This window comes from Pan paniscus, chromosome 9 (assembly GCF_029289425.2).
Source record: "Pan paniscus chromosome 9, NHGRI_mPanPan1-v2.0_pri, whole genome shotgun sequence".
Taxonomy (NCBI): Eukaryota; Metazoa; Chordata; class Mammalia; order Primates; family Hominidae; genus Pan; species Pan paniscus.
This window is the reverse complement of record NC_073258.2, coordinates 34,604,928-34,622,485: the sequence shown is the minus strand read 5'-3', so window position 1 is coordinate 34,622,485 and position 17,558 is coordinate 34,604,928. Positions and strand designations below refer to the sequence as shown.

Here is a 17,558-nt window from a genome sequence, read left to right as displayed (position 1 = left end):
TACGGAAAGTACTTTCTTCTCCCTCACCCCCAAACAAATGAAATTAGATTTTTAAAGTGGGTCCCTGGGAGAAAACGTTGCTGGGGAATCTTTCTGAGTATGAGTCCGCCATTTTGAAGCCTTCTATTGATGGTGCCTTGTGTTATCTGCTTTCTATTTCTTTGAAAACATTTTCTGTGTGTTCTCAATGGCTGCTGATTTCCGAACAAGCCTCTCCTACCCTGTTGGCCTCTGTTTTGTCTCTTCTGAAGAAAATATCCTGCAAAATGGAGAAACACATCAACCTTGACTGTGATCCAAGTTATTAAAACAAGGAAGAAGTTATTCTCTGGGGACTCGGGTAGGGGGAGTGGGAAATCGAACACAATAGAAATGTGAAAGGAGTGCTCAGCAAAATGAATGTCCCTTTGCTGGTCCAAGAAGTTCACAGGCTGTTGGGAACACGCAGTATTCAACCTGTGGATGCTTGAGAGGAAAAACAAAAAAGACTCAACAATGAGTGATGTGTGGTGAAAACAAAGCTGTGCGTTTTGGTAGGGCCAAGGCTGTCGAATCTGGAGAAAATCCCCGCTAGACATGGTCTCATCCCTGAGAACCTGTGCCAAAAGAGATAGCTGTTTTCTCTGGCTGGGAGCTCCAATACACAGCCCAGCACCTTCCCTCGCGGGCTCGTGAACATAAGGTATCCGTCCAAGAGATTTACTTCTTGGAAACAGATAGCTTGCTTTTAAGTGGCTCCCGGAGCCTGAGATGCAAAGTGAAGGTGGGGAGCCTCAGTTCTGTGAATATCAGCATTGCCGAGCCTACTCCTTCATCTCCACCCCCGGCAACAAGTTATTAATTTTCCCCCGTTTAAACAGTTTCATTTAATGCCGTTTAAAGAGTTTTTTTTCTTTATTATTGCCTTGCATTGGACTTGGCCTGGGGTCTGTTAACCCTGCCAACCAGAACGAAGAATGGGACTCCAGGGTTTGATAAAGATGGAGACTCGTGACTTAGCTCTGTGTCCCTCTCACTTAGTGTGGACTGATTCGGAAGCTTCTTTCCTTTGCTTCTCACTTTTCTGCTTCTTCCTTCTCCTCCCTGGCTGTTGGCCTTTTCTATCCTTGTATTTTTGGACATGCATTTAATGAATGTATTGAATTTTTTTATTATGTAAGTAATGTGTATAAATTATAGAACAGTTAGAAAATACAACTACGCAGAGAAGGAAATTAAAACTCCCCCCAAAAGCCTAGATGAAACTATGATGATAATGATGTTGCACAAAATTTTAGACCCTTTCCTGTCCATGCATGTACATTTGTGTCATTTCCTTTCTTATAAAAATGATTGGCTTCAGGTGAGATTCAATTCAGCAAATGCATATTTATAGGCCATCGCGAAGTTGTCATGATAGCTTTGACTTCTTGAAAATATTCTCAGCCTCTTAAAAAATATTTTTGGGCTCTGCAGACTTATCTCCATACCATGATTCTAACTATTTTATTTTAAAGCAAGGAATTATTTTCATCTTGTGGAGGTGAGGAAAAATGCTAGGTTTGTTTAGATCTGGAGAAGAAAGGAGCTGAATAGGAAAGATAGGAAAGAAAGGTTGGGATGGAGAAGGGGCCAAGTTGGAAATGAGAAACACAGTGATTGTAGCACAGGGAGGTGAAGTGAGGTTAATGAGGATTGATAAAAGCGTGTGTGTGTGTGTGTGTGTGTGTCTGTGTGTGTGTGTGTATTGGAGAGGGAGAGGTTACATCAGATGAGTGGAAGATACCTTAATGATCCAAAGCAGTATTTGGACTTCTCCTATCCCTGATCTCTTCTGAGACCCTCTACTCACCATTTATCCTTCTGCCTGTCATCTGCCCAAGAAAAGATCATAACCTCTAGGTAGAAGAACACTGATCTGGAAGCTACACTAATAAAAAGTTATCCAGATAAATGTTTCTCTGAAATGAGGAGCTACTGCATATTTTAGTAGGAGTTTTTCTATTAAAAGCGAACAAGTTTATTTATTCTAGCTTTATTTCTAACTCTTCATTTTTAAAACAACAGATGTAGTTCTGTATGCCTAGATGGCGACTTTATCTAAAATGAAAACAGTTATTTTCTCCTTGATTATAAAAGTCACACAGGCTTATCATTTTTTAAAAAATTCAGACGGGACCAAAACATTATAAAGAGGAAAAGAAAATTCATCTGTCGTCTCACCACCCAGAGATAACTGTTTAAAAAAACATTTTGAGGTGCATTTATATCTTCAGAGAAAAAATTCTGGAAACATTTGTCAGACTATTAATTGCAGTTACCTCTAAATATATTAGAGGGAAGAGACAAAAGCCTGAAACAGATGGGTTTAAGAGATAAGGAGAGGAGGTAAAGATCGTGCTTTCATGGAGTTCTGCTGCAAAAGGGAGCAAAAAAATGGGGTTCTAGCTGGCTGGGGAAAGAAGGTCGGGAGAAGGAGTGGTTTTGTTTTAAATTGTTCTGCTTTTATTTAGTTATTTATCTTTAGATAGAAGTATCTGTATGTTTGTTTGCTGATGAGAATGATCAAGAGGAGGAAAAAATGGGGCGGGCATGGTGGCTCACACCTGTAATCCCAGCACTTTGGGAGGCCGAGGCAGGTGGATCACTTGAGGTCAGGAGTTTGAGACCAGCCTGGCCAACGTGGCGAAACCCTGTTCTCTACAGAAATACAAAAATTAGCTGAGCATAGTTGCACACACCTGTAATCCCAGCTGCTCGGGAGGCTGAGGCAAGAGAATTGCTTGAACCCAGGAGGCGGAGGTTGCAGTGAGCCGAGATCGTGCCACTGCACTCCAGTGTGGGCAACAGAGCAAGACTCTGTCTCAAAAAAAAATAATAATAATAAAATAAAAGGAAAAAAAGAGGAGGAAAAAAAACGATCAATGGGAGGGGACAGAATCACTGGAACAGTGTCCTTGAAGTTGGTGGGGCTGGCTTTAGCTAGAAGCTGGGATAGATCATCTAGTAACAATATTAATTTATAAGAGTTCTTTCTGCCGGGCTCGGTGGCTCATGCTTGTAATCTCAGCACTTTGGAAAGCTGAGGCAGGAATTCAAGACCAGCCTGGTCAATATAGCAAGATCTCATCTCTATAGAAAACAAAAAAATTAAAAAATTAGCTGGGTATATTGGCATGCCTGTAGTCCCAGCTACTTGGGAGGCTGAGGTGGGAGGAGTGCTTGGGCCCAGGAGTTTGAGGCTGCAGTGAGCTATGATGATGCCACTGCACTCCAGCCTGGGCAACAGAGACCATCTCTCTAAAAATAATAATAATAAAGAAAAAGTGCTTCTTTATAAGAGTTATTTTGCTTGTCATATGTAATGAAAATATTTTCTCTGGTTTGTATTTTAGTTCTGTTAATGGTTTTTTTCTGTCAGATATTTTTATTTTATGGTAAAAATAGTAAGTTTTTGTCTTACAGTTTCAAGTTTTTGACTTTTGGGTCATGCTTAGACTTTTCCCATCCCAAGCATTTTAAAATATTTAATTATTTCTGGTATTTTTTAAATTTTACTTTTTAAAATAAAGAGATGGAGCATGTCACACTCAAGCAAATAATAAAATAATATTTATGTTGATCTAGGGGCATCTGTGCCAGGTTGCCAGCAGCTCTGAATGTGGATAATCCAGTATCTATTCATTCCCCAAATAAGATCTGATAAGTGCATATGAAAGTGACTTTTGAAATTACTTTACTGTGGCTACAGGGAAATTGGATATTCATTGAGTAAAGTGTTAAACCTAAGCACTGTGGCATAACCACTGAGAATTCCTAGGGAATGCTCCTGGATCTTTTGGCCCTAAGTCCCTTAGGGCTGATTAATTCAAGTCCAGCAATCTGTAGTTCATACGAGTACACAGTAAGTACAGAGTACAGTATTTACACGGAGGTTTATTGTTTTGTTGTGTTTTGTTTTATTTGGTAGTTGTCCTCTCCTAAGTCTAGCTTATATTATAACAGCCCCCTCCTCCCTTTTCTTCTCAGACTATTGGTTTATTGGAAATAGCAGGTCAGTTTTCTGGTAGAATATCCTCCAGTCTGGATTTGGCAGATTGTTTTATCTTACAGTCTTTTAAACTTGGTCCTCTCTCCCCTGTGTTTCTTTTTTTCTGTTCTTTCTCTTTCTTCCTCTCTTTCTCTCATTCTTTCCCTCCCTTCCTCTGCCTTCCTTCTTTTCTTTTTTCTTTCTTTCTTTCTTTCTTTTTTTTTTTTTTGAGACGTAGTCTCCTTCTGTTGCCCAGGCTGGAGTGAAATGGCCCAATCTTGGCTCACCACAACCTCCACCTCCTGGGTTCAAGCGATTCTCCTGCTTCAGCCTCCCAAGTAGCTGGGACTACAGGTGCCCGCCACGACACCCGGCTAATTTTTTGTATTTTTTAGTAGAGACGGGGTTTCACCATGTTAGCCAGGATGGTCCTGATCTCCTGACCTCAAGGGATCTGCCTGCCTCAGCCTCCCAAAGTGCTGGGATTACAGGCATGAGCCACTGCGCCCAGCATTTTTTTTTTTTTTTTTTCTGAGATGGAGTCTCACTCTGTCGCTAGGCTGGTGCGATCTTGGCTCACTGCAACTTCCGACTCCCTGGTTCAAGCGATTCCCCCGCCTTAGCCTCCCGAGTAGCTGGGATTACAGGCAAATGCCACCATGCCCAGCTAATTTTTGTATTTTTAGTAGAGATGAGTTTTCACCATGTTAGCCAGGCTGGCCTCAAGCTCCTGACCTCAAATGATCCGCCTGCCTCAGCCTCCTGTAGTGCTGGGATTACAGGCATGATCCACCGCGCCTGGCCTCCCCTGTATTTCCTAGAGGCTTGATTCGATTTGGGTTTCTTTTTTTATTTTCTTTTTTCCTTTTTCTTTCTTTTTTAGGTAAATGTAATTGATGAGTGGCACTGTGTTCAGCCTCTTCTCTTGTGTTTAAACTTTAAGGAAGCATAGTTTCTTAGCACAGATCCTTAAACAAGGGGGTGATGGTTCTCAAGGCTTGCAGCAGGGTTTATTGTCAACACTGAAAAGAATCAGGCATTTCAGCATCTCACGTATGAGCCCTGAGTATCAAGGGTGGGGAGAGAAGAGGGGTTGATGGGTAAATTCCATGTTTTAGAGACACAAGAGTTTGAATGTCCCCAGGTGCTTCCCTTCAATCTGATTAACTCTGCAGAGGGGAGAAGACAGAGGTGAAGATGGGGGGATGCCTGCCTGGCCAATAACTAGAGGTGGGAGAGAGAAATGACAGGCCGAAGTTCCCCCTTTCTGAATATTCATATGAATGCTAATTGCCTTCCAAAGGCTCTTTTTCTTTTCTCTCTTTTACTTCTTCTGTTGATAAGGGATTTCAGGGCGGCTCTGGTTTTCCTCATCTGTAAAACCTCAATTCCTTTTTATTAATCTTCATGTGCCTGTGGAATATCAAAGTTAATCATTTCTAAAGAAGCCACTCTTGCAATGTTAAGTGTTTTGTTTTTTGTTTTTTTGTTTTTTTTTTTTCCTGAGCCAAATCTCAGTGTACGTGTTTTTAGCGGGAAGAGGGCTCACAATTTGTGTTATATGAGGGACATTTTTCTCTTTCTGCAAACTTTCTAAGGAAAGTGTGTATGCATTTTTTGTTTGTTTGTTTTTGTTTTTGTGTTTGAGACGGAGTCTCGCTCTGTCGCTGAGGCTGGAGTGCAGTGGTACGATCTTGGCTCACTGCAAACTCTGCCTCCCGGATTTAAGCGATTCTCTCGACTCAGCCTCCCAAGTAGCTGGGATTACAGGCGCCCACCACCCCACCCGGCTAATTTTTGTATTTTTAGTAGAGATGGGGTTTCACCATGTTGGCCAGGCTGGTCTCGAACTCCTGACCTCAGGTGATCCGCCCACCTCGGCCTCCCAAAGTGCTGGGATTACCAGCATGAGCCACTGCACCCGGCCGTGTTTATGCATTTTAAAGCTGGCTGTCTAGGAAAAGCAAATTTTCTCAGGATACATTTTTATGCATCTTAAAGCTGTTTAGCAAAATGTACAGTCCAGGCCACTGCCAGAAGTGAAGCGCCAAAGTGCATGCTCTGCTGATAACTGCTTCTGCTTATTTTCCCAGTTCAATAGAAATAAATTTTTTTTTTTTTTTTTTCGGTGGAGGGTAAACTTCGTGCTCTGTTGCACATAAGCAGCCATTTCCATCAGTTAGCCTTGTGCTTTCTTTATACCAAAGGTCCCCAACCCCCGGGCCATGGACCGGTAGTGGTCTGTGGCCAGTTAGGAATTGGGCCTTGCAGCAGGAGGTGAGTGGCAGGCGAGGTAGCAAAGCTTCATCTGTATTTATAGCCACACCATCCCTTGAATTACTGCCTGAGCTCCACCTTCTGTCAGATCAGTGGCGACATTAGATTCTCATGGCAGCGTGAACCCTATTGTGAACTACACATGTGAGGGATCTAGGTTGCACTCTCCTTATAAGAATCTAACTAATGCCTGATGATCTGAGGTGGAACAATTTCATCCCAAAACCACCCCCACCTCCACCCCACCCCTGGTCTGTGGAAAAATGATCTTCCAGAAAACTGGTCCCTGGTGCCAAAAACATTGGGGACCACTGCTTTATGCAAAACTACATGTTGTGCCTCCAAGTAGAAGCTGAAGAAGGCTAAAGAGGGAATGTTTCAAACCTGTCCTTCCCCACTCCCCTAACTCTCCTCTACCCTAGTCCTTTCCCTCTACCCCAGTTCACCTTTAAAACCTTCAGCATGCCTAATTTCATTCATCCCGCTGGAGAAAAGAGCTGGGAGTCGTTCAAGTCTCATGATGATAAAAGTGAACCTGTAGGGTGGGGTTAATACCACCAGGATTATCCAGCTCATTTGGAAGGAAGAACAGCACTGACCTGGACTCAAACTCTAGCTCTGCCACTTGCCATCCGACTGTGGGCAAATAACGCAGTGTCTCCTTAAACCTCAATATTCTTTGCTGTAAAGTGGGGATAATACTATATAAGCAACAATTTAACACTTATTGAGTGCATACCAAGCACTGTGATTTACTTACCTGACCTATTGCATCAGTCTGATGGGGGAAGTGCTGTAATTTTCATTTTACATGAAGCTGAGGCCAGGGAGGAAGTTATGTCATTTGTGTAAGGTGATGGAACTTAATGAATGACTCCTAGGGTTCTAAGGATTGAAAAATATATATATTTATGTATAAGTATATATTCTCTATATATTTATATATTCAACACATATTTTATTATACATTTATGAATATATTATATATAACATATATGTATATTAAAAATATATAGTTTTTTTACAGACAGAGTCTAACTCTTGTCACCCAGGCTAGAGTGCAGTGGTGCCATCATGGCTCACTGCAGCCTTGAACTCCTGGGCACAAGTGATCTTCCCACGTTAGCCTCCCAACTAGCTGGGACTATAGGTGCACACCAACATGCTCAGCATTTTTTAATTTTAATTTTAATTTTAACTTTTTTGTAGAGACAGCGTCTTACCATGATATTGCCCAGGCTGGTCTGAACTCCTGGGGCTCAAGTGATCCTCCTGCCTCGGCCTCCCAAAAGTGATGGGATTATAGGCGTGAGCCACCCACATGCCCTAAAGACATAAATTTTATTGATCTCAATCACCAGGCTCATGAGATGCATACAATAAGTTGCAGATTGGCAGCCCTTGGGCCAGATGTGTGTTTTATTTGACCTGACAGTGATTCTTTAAAATTTCAATTATTCGCAAGAACTTATAACTCAGGTGCTCTCAAAAAAGTCCAGATTTCCTACTTTTCTTTGAGAATGGAAAAGTATAGCAATGCTGGGTTCACATTGTTTACAGTTATTGGCTGGGAGAGCTGAGTCGTGGCTGCCTCTGTTGGTCAGAGGGTGATGTGGCCAGGGTAGCCGTCCCTGTGAGTTCAATGTCGTCTCATTCTTTAGGGTCGCCTTCATTTTACTTGTCTTACTTGGCCCCTATAGGAATATTTGAGTTCATGGCTCTGTTTTAAATTAAAAAGAGTCAATCCATATTCTGACCAATTTAGCAAACACATAAAATAACTGCCTCCTTATCCAATAACCTGGAAATTCATGGAGAATAAGAGAGGTGACCGAAGAGTTGAGACAGATAAATGTCTTAGTTTTCAAGTAGGAAAAAAATCCAGTGGATTCTGGAAACCACAGAGTTAGCATGAATTCTTGGAAAAGTTATTAAGCCAGATCTTTGAGAACAAGCTGGGGAGAAAACAGGGATCATGACCAAGGTTGGTTAGTGGTGTGCAAGACACGTGCCCAAGTCCGTTTCTTTTTGGGTAGAATTACCAGTCCAATAGTGGAAGTTCACTAATATTGTGGCTCTTCATTGCAAAAGATATTTGATATTTTTGATGTCCTTGTGGACAAGGTAGGGGATGATGCACTAAATGCTTAAATGGATGATTTGTGCTTGGTTGAACAATAAAACCAAAGGAACTGTTGTCTAAAGTATCTTTGTTAAGTTGGAGAGTGGCTTCTAGCACAGAGTGGTCTCTGTGGCAGGACAGGAGAAGCAGTCATATTACCCTGAACCTCCTCTCCCATGACTTTACCTGCCTGCCCCAGACTCACTGTTCTTTTCCCCACTTGGAACCATAGCCTGATGACACCTTGCTGTCAATTCCTGTGATCTTCCTGACTATCTTGGCCAAGGACTCATAAATCCCTTCTCCCTGTCATTCAGCAGGGTCAATTATCTTATGTCTCAAAAGGAAGTCTACTAGGAAACAAAACAGAAAAACATGAAAACTGTTTGAAATCTTTTTTTTTTTTTTTTTTTGAGACAGAGTCTTGCTCTGTCGCCCAGGCTGGAGTGCAATGGCACGATCTCGGCTCACTGCAACTCCACCTCCCGAGTTCAAGTGATTCTCCCGCCTCAGCCTCCCAAGCAGATAGGATTACAGGCACGTGCCACCATGCCCAACTAATTTTTGTATTTTTGTAGAGATGGGTTTCACAATGGTGGCTAGGCTGGTCTCGATCTCCTAACCTCGTGATCTGCCTGCCTCAGCCTCCCAAAGTGCTGGGATTACAGGCGTGAGCCACCACGTCCGGCCTCAGTCACTGAGTTTAGAGGATGCAGAGAAGAGCAGAGAGTCTTTGTATTCAAGGCCAAGTTTACAATGGGGCAGAGGAGATACATACAGATGGCTGTAAAATAATAATATTTGCAGCTGGGCGCGGTGCAGTGGCTCACGCCTGTAATCCCAGCACAATGGGAGCCGAGGCGGGAGGATCATGAGGTCAGGAGATTAAGACCATCCTGCAACATGGTGAAACCCCATCTCTACTAAAACTACAAAAAAATTAGCCGGGCGTGGTGGCGGGTGCCTGCATTCCCAGCTACTCAGGAGACTGAGGCAGGAGAATGGCGTGAACCCGGGAGGCGGGGGTTGCAGTGAGCTGACTTCATGCCACTGCACTCCAGCCTGGGAGACAGAGCCAGACTCTGTCTCAAAAAAAAAAAAAAAAAAGTAATATTCATTCAGTGGTTCTCCAGGAGTCAGAAATGAGAAGACAGATTTCAGCTTGTTTTTAAAGCTCTCCTAAAATGGAATGGGCTATCTTGGAAACTAGTCACCAGTCATGTTGATCAACTGCTGGGCATAAGCTGGAAGAGATTTCTGCTCCAAATGGGGGTTGGTGTAGATGGCCTTTCTAGATCCTTTCTATCTCTATTAGTCTATGGTTCCCAGACCGAGTTGCTTTTTAAAAACTTATTTAGAGAGAATTGCTACCACAGCAGATGCCAGTACGTTGAACTTGGTGTTCTGGGCACACTACATTGGGAAGTGTTGAATTGCAGGTTTCCACAGTGTGGAATTGCATTGGTGTGTTTGTCCTTTGGAGACCCAAGTCCCCATAGGTGGGGGCCTGGCTGTTTTTTTTTCCCCATGGACCTTGTAGGAGAATCCACTGGCATATTTGGCAGGTACAGTCTTGTTGCTTGTTGCTTCTTTTGTTTGTGGTTTGCATCCGGCTGTGCAGATTGCTGTTCCCTTTGAGTGTCACACCACTTCATTTCATGAGACAGTTGTCTTCAGGAAAGTCTATTCCCATGCCCCCACCCTCCAGGAACCCAGCTAACACCCAGAGCTTAGCTGTCAAGACAGATTTCTAATTTTTACCCTTCGATGGCAGAACTTTAATGTTGTGTCCCTAGAAATCCTTCAGCCCTAGAAAATGTGGAAAGTAGGCCAGGTGCAGTGGCTCACTCCTGTGATCCTGGCACTTTGGGAGGCCAAGGTGGGAGAATCACTTGAGCCTAGGAGTTTGAGACCATCCTATGGAGGACATAGCAAGACCCTGTTTCTACAAAGATAAAAATAAAAATCAGCTGGGCATGGTGCGGGGCACCTATAGTCCTAGCTCTTTGGGAGATGGAAGCAGGAGGAACACTTGAGCCTGGGAATTCAAGGCTGCAGTGAGCTATGATCGCACCGCTACATTCCAGCCTGGGCACTAGAGCAAGCTCTAAAAAAGAAAAAGAAAGAAAATGTGTAAGTCACATTGTGGCTCCATGCAGATGACTGAAGCAAGCAAAGGCAGCTTCTCTTCACAGCCTTTGAGGCAAAATGTTCTGGCAGCACCATGGCACCATTCTGGTCCTGCCCTCTTTCTGCTGCCAAATGGCCATTGTCATCACCTGTCACTTTCCCACTGTCTGTACCAAGTAATTGAAAGGAAGGCAGACACAGCCTCTTTCTCCTGACAAACACATTCTAAGGGTCAGAAGGGCATATGTTCTTTGGGTTTGGTATTTTTGCCCAATTTTTGCAGGTTTGACCCTGGGGCCACTTCTTTGAGACATTCCCCCTGCCCTAGATAAGTCAAAAATTACTTGAAGGATGTGGAGACAAGATGTGGTAGGTTAGAGGGGCAGGCAGTTCTTTCTAAAATGCTTAGAGCCAGAAGTAAATGTGAAACCCTACAGCTTCTGTGGCCCTAGGGGGTGTGGACATTTCAGTTGTCCTGGCAGACACTCTTCCCTTCCAGGCACTCTCTCCTCTGGGTGAGTGAGTATTGGGTCAACTCCAGGCTTTCCCACACCACACCAGATGGAGTGGGCTGATCCACACACCAGCTTACCTGCCTCCCTGCCCAGGACCCCTGGAACCAACTGTTAGAGTAATCGAGGCAGAGAATGGAATTCTCAGTGCTGACAGCCAGTTTAATCCCACCTGGAGGCTTTTAAAAATGCTGATGCGGCTGGGCCTGGTAGCTCACACCTGTAATCCCAGCACTTTGGGAGGCCGAGGTGGGCGCATCAGAAGGTCAGGAGATCGAGACCATCCTGGCCAACATGGTGAAACCCCGTCTCTACTAAAAGTACAAAAATGAGCCGGGTGTGGTGATGTGCGCCTGTAATCCCAGCTACTCCGGAGGCTGAGGCACGAGAATCACTTGAACCCAGGGGCGGTGGTTGCAGTGAGCCAAGATCGCACCACTGCACTCCAGCCTGGGTGATAAAGCGAGACTCCATCTCAAAATAAATAAATAAATATACTGATGCATCCTTCTAGGACCCCCCCCCCCGCCCCTGCCGATAATTTTTTAAAAGCAGATTTATAGATTGCACGGACCGTATGATTCACCGATTTAGAGTGTACAATGCAATGGTTTTTAGTATATTCACAGTTGTATGACCATTACCAGAATTTTAGGACATTTTCAGCAGTCATTTTCTTTGTCTTCCCAACTCCCCCAGTTCAAGGCACCCAACCACTAATCTAGTTTCTGTCCCTACAGATTTGCTTATTCTGGACATTTTATAGAAATGCAATCATACTACATGTGGTCTTCTGTGAATGGCTTCTTAGCACGGTATTTTAAAGGTTCATCCATATTGTAGCATGTATTGGTACTTTATTCCTTTTCATTGCTGAATAATATTCCATTGTATGAAGATACTCTCTTTGATTTATCTATTCATCAGTTGATGGACATTTGGGTTGATTCTACTTTTTGGCTCTTAGGAATATGCTGCTAATGCACAATGTATACAAGTTTTTGTGTGGACATCTGTTTTCATTTCCCTTGGGAATATCCCTAAGAGTGGGATTTCTGGGTCATATGTTAACTTTATGTCTAACCTTTTGAGGAACTGCCAGATATTTTGCAAAGCAGCTGCATCATTTCACAGAGCTATTTCATAAGAGCTCTCCTCGATGCTTCTAGGTGTAATTCTAATGTGCTGCTGGTGTGGGTGAAAAACCTCAGTCTGCCTCATCTCATCTGGAAGTAAAATAACTGTAGAGCAGATAGAGGCATTGTATCTGAAGGAGAGAATAATTTTAGAGCAGAACATTCATCCCTTCCAAGTTGTCCTTTTCAGCATTGCACATCTTTCAGCTCTTCCTATGTAGTCGAAGCTTAACCTGAGCACCAGTTAGGGGACTAGTCAGTCGAATGCTGGAGGAAGATTCTCCAGTGCCCACCTACAGCACAGGCTGGCTACCAAGAGTTAAGCTGATCTGGAAAACTGACCTGTCATTTAAGCAGAGTGAGGCCACAGATATGTAATCCCCACTTCTGAGGACACGACATCTCTTCTTGCGTCATCACTTTTTTGGTGCTTATCTGGTAAAAACTGAGTCATGAGGTGCCGACAAAAATTCAGTGCACTTAACGTGAAGCTTGAGGCATTCTGCTCATTCCTGAGATACTTGCAGCTGTCAGCCCTGCCGTCTAGATGGTAAACAACTTGCCGAGGATGAAACCCTGCCACTGTGGTTTTCCTCAGCTTGTCTGAGCGATACCTAGACCGCGACGGTGCACGCCTACGAGAATCGGAGGATGAGGGAGGGGCTGCGAGGTGGCGGCCCCAGAATCCAGCGGCCTCGCCCTCCGCAGAACCCTGCATCTAAAGTGGCCCCATGGAGGGAGGCAAAAACCAACTATTTTTGTTCTGTGAGCTTTAAAAACCATCATTCCCTCCTGATTGCAGATAAGCATTTCCAAATGGCGACTGTGAGCCACACTGAGCCTTTTTCCCTTCTTTGTGTTTGCAGCCACGGCACAGGGTACGAGAGCGATAACCACACAACGCCCATCCTCTGCGGAGCCCAGTACAGAATACACACGCACGGTGTCTTCAGAGGCATTCAGGTGAGCACACAGAGAGGCCCCAGCGGGAAGGGGGCCGCACTGCCTCTTCCTACTTACCGGCCCTTTAGTTCCTTACTGATGGACTCTTTGGCCCTGGCAAGCCTCTTCTTCACTGCAGGCTCCTTTAACATCAGGGACACCTGCTCGTCCCCTGGGTCTGATAAGGCGGCTTTGTCCTCTCCTAGAGAGGCTGCCCCGCTGCCTGACGCTGCGCAAGATGCGTCCTACAGAATCCTCTCCTTTCTGCCTTTACTGCTCCATTTGACTTCTCCAGGGCGGGCTGTGTGGCTTTTGTATTTAAGCTAATTGGGCTTGAATTAACCGCTTGGACCTTTGACTTCTAAGATTTGGTCTACATCGTAAAGTGCCCACAGGTAGACTCACATCTTGCCAAGTGTTGATGATCATCATACTAACTGTACCGCCTATGGCTGGACATTTTCTATATACTAGGCATTGTGCTAAGCTTTATACATGGACTTTAGAAAAATGGACTTTACCCTATTAGTACCATTTTGTATTGATGTGGTACATTTGTTATAATTGATGAGCCAATATTGATAAATTATTGTTAACTAAAGCCCATAGTTTACATTAGGGTTCACTTTTTGTGTTGTACAGTTCTATGGGTTTTGAAAAATGCATAATGCCATGTACCTATTATTCTAGTATCATACAGAATAGTTTCACTGCCCTTAAAATTCCCTACACTCCACCTGTTCTTCCCTCCCTCTTCTTCTCTTCCCAATAATCACCGGTCTTTTCTTTTTCTTTTTCTTTTTTTTTTTTTTTGAGATGGGAGTCTCGCTCTGTCACCCAGGCTGGAGTACAGTGGCGCTATCTCGGCTCACTGCAAGCTCCGCCTCCAGGGTTCACACCATTCTCCTGCCTCAGCCTCCCGAGTAGCTGGGACTACAGGTGCCCGCCACCACGCCTGGCTAATTTTTTGTATTTTTAGTAGAGACGGGGTTTCACAGTGTTAGCCAGGATGGTCTTGATCTCCTGACCTGGTGATCCACTTGCCTCGGCCTCCCAAAGTGCTGGGATTACAGGCATGAGCCACTGTGCCCGGCTCGGTCTTTTTTCAGAATGTCATATAGTTGGAATCATACTAGATGTAGCATTTTCAGGCTGACTTCTTTCTCTTAGCAATATGCATGTAAGGTTTCTCCTTGTCTATTTGTGGCCTTTCCCCCTTCATTTCATCTGCAATACACACTTATGAGGTAGGTACTGTTATTCTCTCCATTTCATGGATGGGGAAACTGAAGCCCAGAGGTGATGAATAATGTCAGAATCACATCGCTAGTAAATATTGGAGCCGAGACTAATAACACAGGTCTTGCCTGACTTCAGACCCCCTGTTTATACCTACTTCACGATACTGCTTCTTAGGGAGGCAGAGGATGGTGAACAGTTTGTGGGAGGGAGAAGTCTCCAAGGAGCATGAAGAAAGTAAAGTATAAAGGTAAAAGTTTTGGAGAATTCAATAGACACTTTTGGTCTGCCACCTCTGTAGACCTTCAGTCTGCCTTCCCTGCAGAGTCTCTATGTTGGGTGGTCAGAAGCACATACAGTTACTAAAGGTTTCATTTATGGCTTATAAACATCAATCCATGGCTGCAACGTGAGTAACAGCAGTGATACTTTCACCAGAATGGTCAGTACTCTAGACATAAGTTGTATCTGGGCCAGACCCCACATGATACGTGGGGCAAGTAGCTCTGAGATGTTCTGATTAATGTTTCCAGAAGTGTCACGAAGAAAGAACAGTGTGCTCCCTACTCCCAAGCCTTTCAATGGAGAGCAATAAAGGCAAGGGTTACAGAAATACGGAAATCTGACGACGGTTTAGGGAGACATCAAGCCTCTCCCCTGACGAATACAATCAGAATCCTTCACCGGGACCCTTACTGAGATTAACAACTCCTGTTCCCATGTGCACTGCTTCTAGGATGAATTAAGGGAAATGGAAAATGCTTCCTTTGCTTTCTTTCCCATCAAGCCCAGTTTGTCAGGCTCACTTGCCATGGCCTCTAAAAAACTCCAGACCAGACAGGTATTGAGTATTCCAATCCAACAGCTGGCTCACCATTTAATTTTATGCCTTCATTATCCCTGAGACACTATGGCCTATTAATATCAATGTTGTGTTGTATGTCACTGCAGCATTTTTTCTTCCAAAAAAGAAAATGACCTTTCAGTGCAGGGCAATGCGAAATAGGGACTAGAACATAAGCATGGGGTAGAGTGGAAAATGCACAGGGCAAGGAGTTGGTTATATTCAGAAGTGGTTCCAGGTCTTAGCACAAAACATGGATGCACTTTAGGCCAGGCATGGTGGCTCACGCCTGTAATCCCAGCACTCTAGGAGGCCAAGGTGGAAGGATCCCTTCAGCTGGAGAGTTTGAGACCAGCCTGAGCAACATAGGGAGACCCTATCTCTACCAAAAAAATAAAATAAAATAAATTAGCTGGGCATGATGACTCTCACCTGTTGTCCCAGCTGTTCAGGAGGCTGAAGTGGGAGGATTACTTAAGCTGGTGAGGTCGAGGCTGCAGGAGCCCCAATCATGCCACTGCACTGCAGCCTGGACAACAGAATAAGATCCTGTCTTAAGAACAAACAAAACCAAAACATGGATGCACTCTTGTGTCAGCATCTCACCGCCTTTGGGGTTGATTTACTCATCTGTAAAGGAATGAGGAGAATCTAGTGGCCACTCAGGCACTTGCTCAGCTCCCATTTATGACTCCCTGACCCCAAGAAGAGGAAGGGGAGCTTGCCTCTTTGTTTTCCTCCAGTTCTTATTCTTGGAAGACTGACAACACACACACTGCACTTCCACAAGATAAAGGGGAGCAACAGATGCCCTGCAAAGGACGTGTGCAGTGCACAGAAGGCAGACGGATTCCAGTGCTTTCTGGCCTCACTATTAAAGGTTGTGCTGGCTTCACCATGGCCTTCTGGTGGGTTTTGCTTCCTTTCACAGATGGGATCCCCAAATCCAGGGGCTTCTTTTTCCTTGTTATTTACTTATACTTGGACGTTCTGGTCAGTTAGGGGCTCATTCATTATCCCACTTTTTTCTAATAAGGATGTCCCCACCCATTGCAGATTGGCTCTAGGTCATGTGGTCATGTCTCCAAGTGGGAGGAAGTAGTTAGACTTTGGGACTTTGGACTTGCAGACATCAGTACCACAAGAGGAGAAGCTGAGAGATAGAATGGATTGGGAGCTCTTCCAGGTACCAGCATTTCTTTTGCAGAGGCTCTGGGACAGCCATTTCATGTAGGTTTCATCTCAAGAGCCACTTCTGGTTGCTCAGTAGTGATGATCTTAGAGCACTGCATTGTAGAATGTCCTGATCTAGCATCCATTACTGATGTCTGCCATGGGGATCTGGAGTGTGAATGGGAGTGGTTTTAGGTCTGCACCTGCCACCCCTTCTTTGGATATATTCCGGTGCTCACTCTCCCTCAAGACCTACGTGAATGTTCACATGTGGCTTAAAGCCTCCCTTCCTCTTACTCTCTGCCTGCAGGATGTGCGGCGTGTGCCTGGAGTAGCCCCGACTCTTGTGCGGTCGGCATCTGAGACCAGTGAGAAACGCCCCTTCATGTGTGCTTACCCAGGCTGCAATAAGAGATATTTTAAGCTGTCCCACTTACAGATGCACAGCAGGAAGCACACTGGTAAGTGTGCCCGCTGTCCAGCCTTGGGCAAACATGGTTCAAGAGCTCCTTTTCCAGGCTCTCACACTGCTAAGGACCCAGGTCATTTCCAGGATGGAAAGTAAGCACTGCTTTGAAAGGTCTGATCCAGGTGATGTAAAGAGGCTGTGGGGCCATTTTGCATTCTGATTATCTATCCTTTATTACAGAGGTCAGTAAACTGTCTTCCAGAAAGGCAGAGCAGAGTGGTAGAGAGAAAGTGCCACAGAATTAAAGAGACCTGTGTAGGAATCGTGTTGGTGTTAGAATACTATTAGCATTTCTAAGGAGAGAGGAGCTGGCCTGGGAATATAGTCATCAGATGGTTTTAGGAGGTCGATGGGCAAGATCATTGTGAAATTTTAGAAGAGATGGTCCAAAGAAAAACTTACCTGCTTGGGTCAGTAATAATCAACTAGACAGGAAGGGGAAAATTGATTGTTAGTTTGATTTTTAGTGATCACTTAAAAAAAAAAAAAGGTCAGGCATGGGGGCTCACGCCTATAATCCCAGCACTTTGGGAGGCCGAAGTGGGTGGATCACCCAAGGTCAGGAGTTGGAGACCAGCCTGGCCAACAAGGTGAAACCCCGTCTCTACTAAAAATACAAAAATGAGCCGGGTGTGGTGGCACACACCTGTAATCCCAGCTACTTGGGAGGCTGGGGCAGGAAAATTGCTTGAACCTAGGAGGCAG

The 17,558-nt window shown here is 44.4% G+C and overlaps 1 protein-coding gene across 7 annotated transcripts in view; it reads left to right on the top strand.

Annotated features, from left to right (window-relative positions):
- The window catches only part of WT1 (WT1 transcription factor), a 51,432-nt gene that overhangs the window by 23,117 nt on the left and 10,757 nt on the right, over positions 1-17,558 (top strand). For all 7 annotated transcript variants that reach the window (XM_034932365.3, XM_034932364.3, XM_008955872.5 and 4 more), the window contains 2 exons: positions 13,053-13,149; positions 16,695-16,845. In XM_034932365.3, the coding sequence (XP_034788256.1) occupies positions 13,053-13,149; positions 16,695-16,845 (248 nt within the window). The remainder of the gene's footprint in view (positions 1-13,052; positions 13,150-16,694; positions 16,846-17,558) is intronic.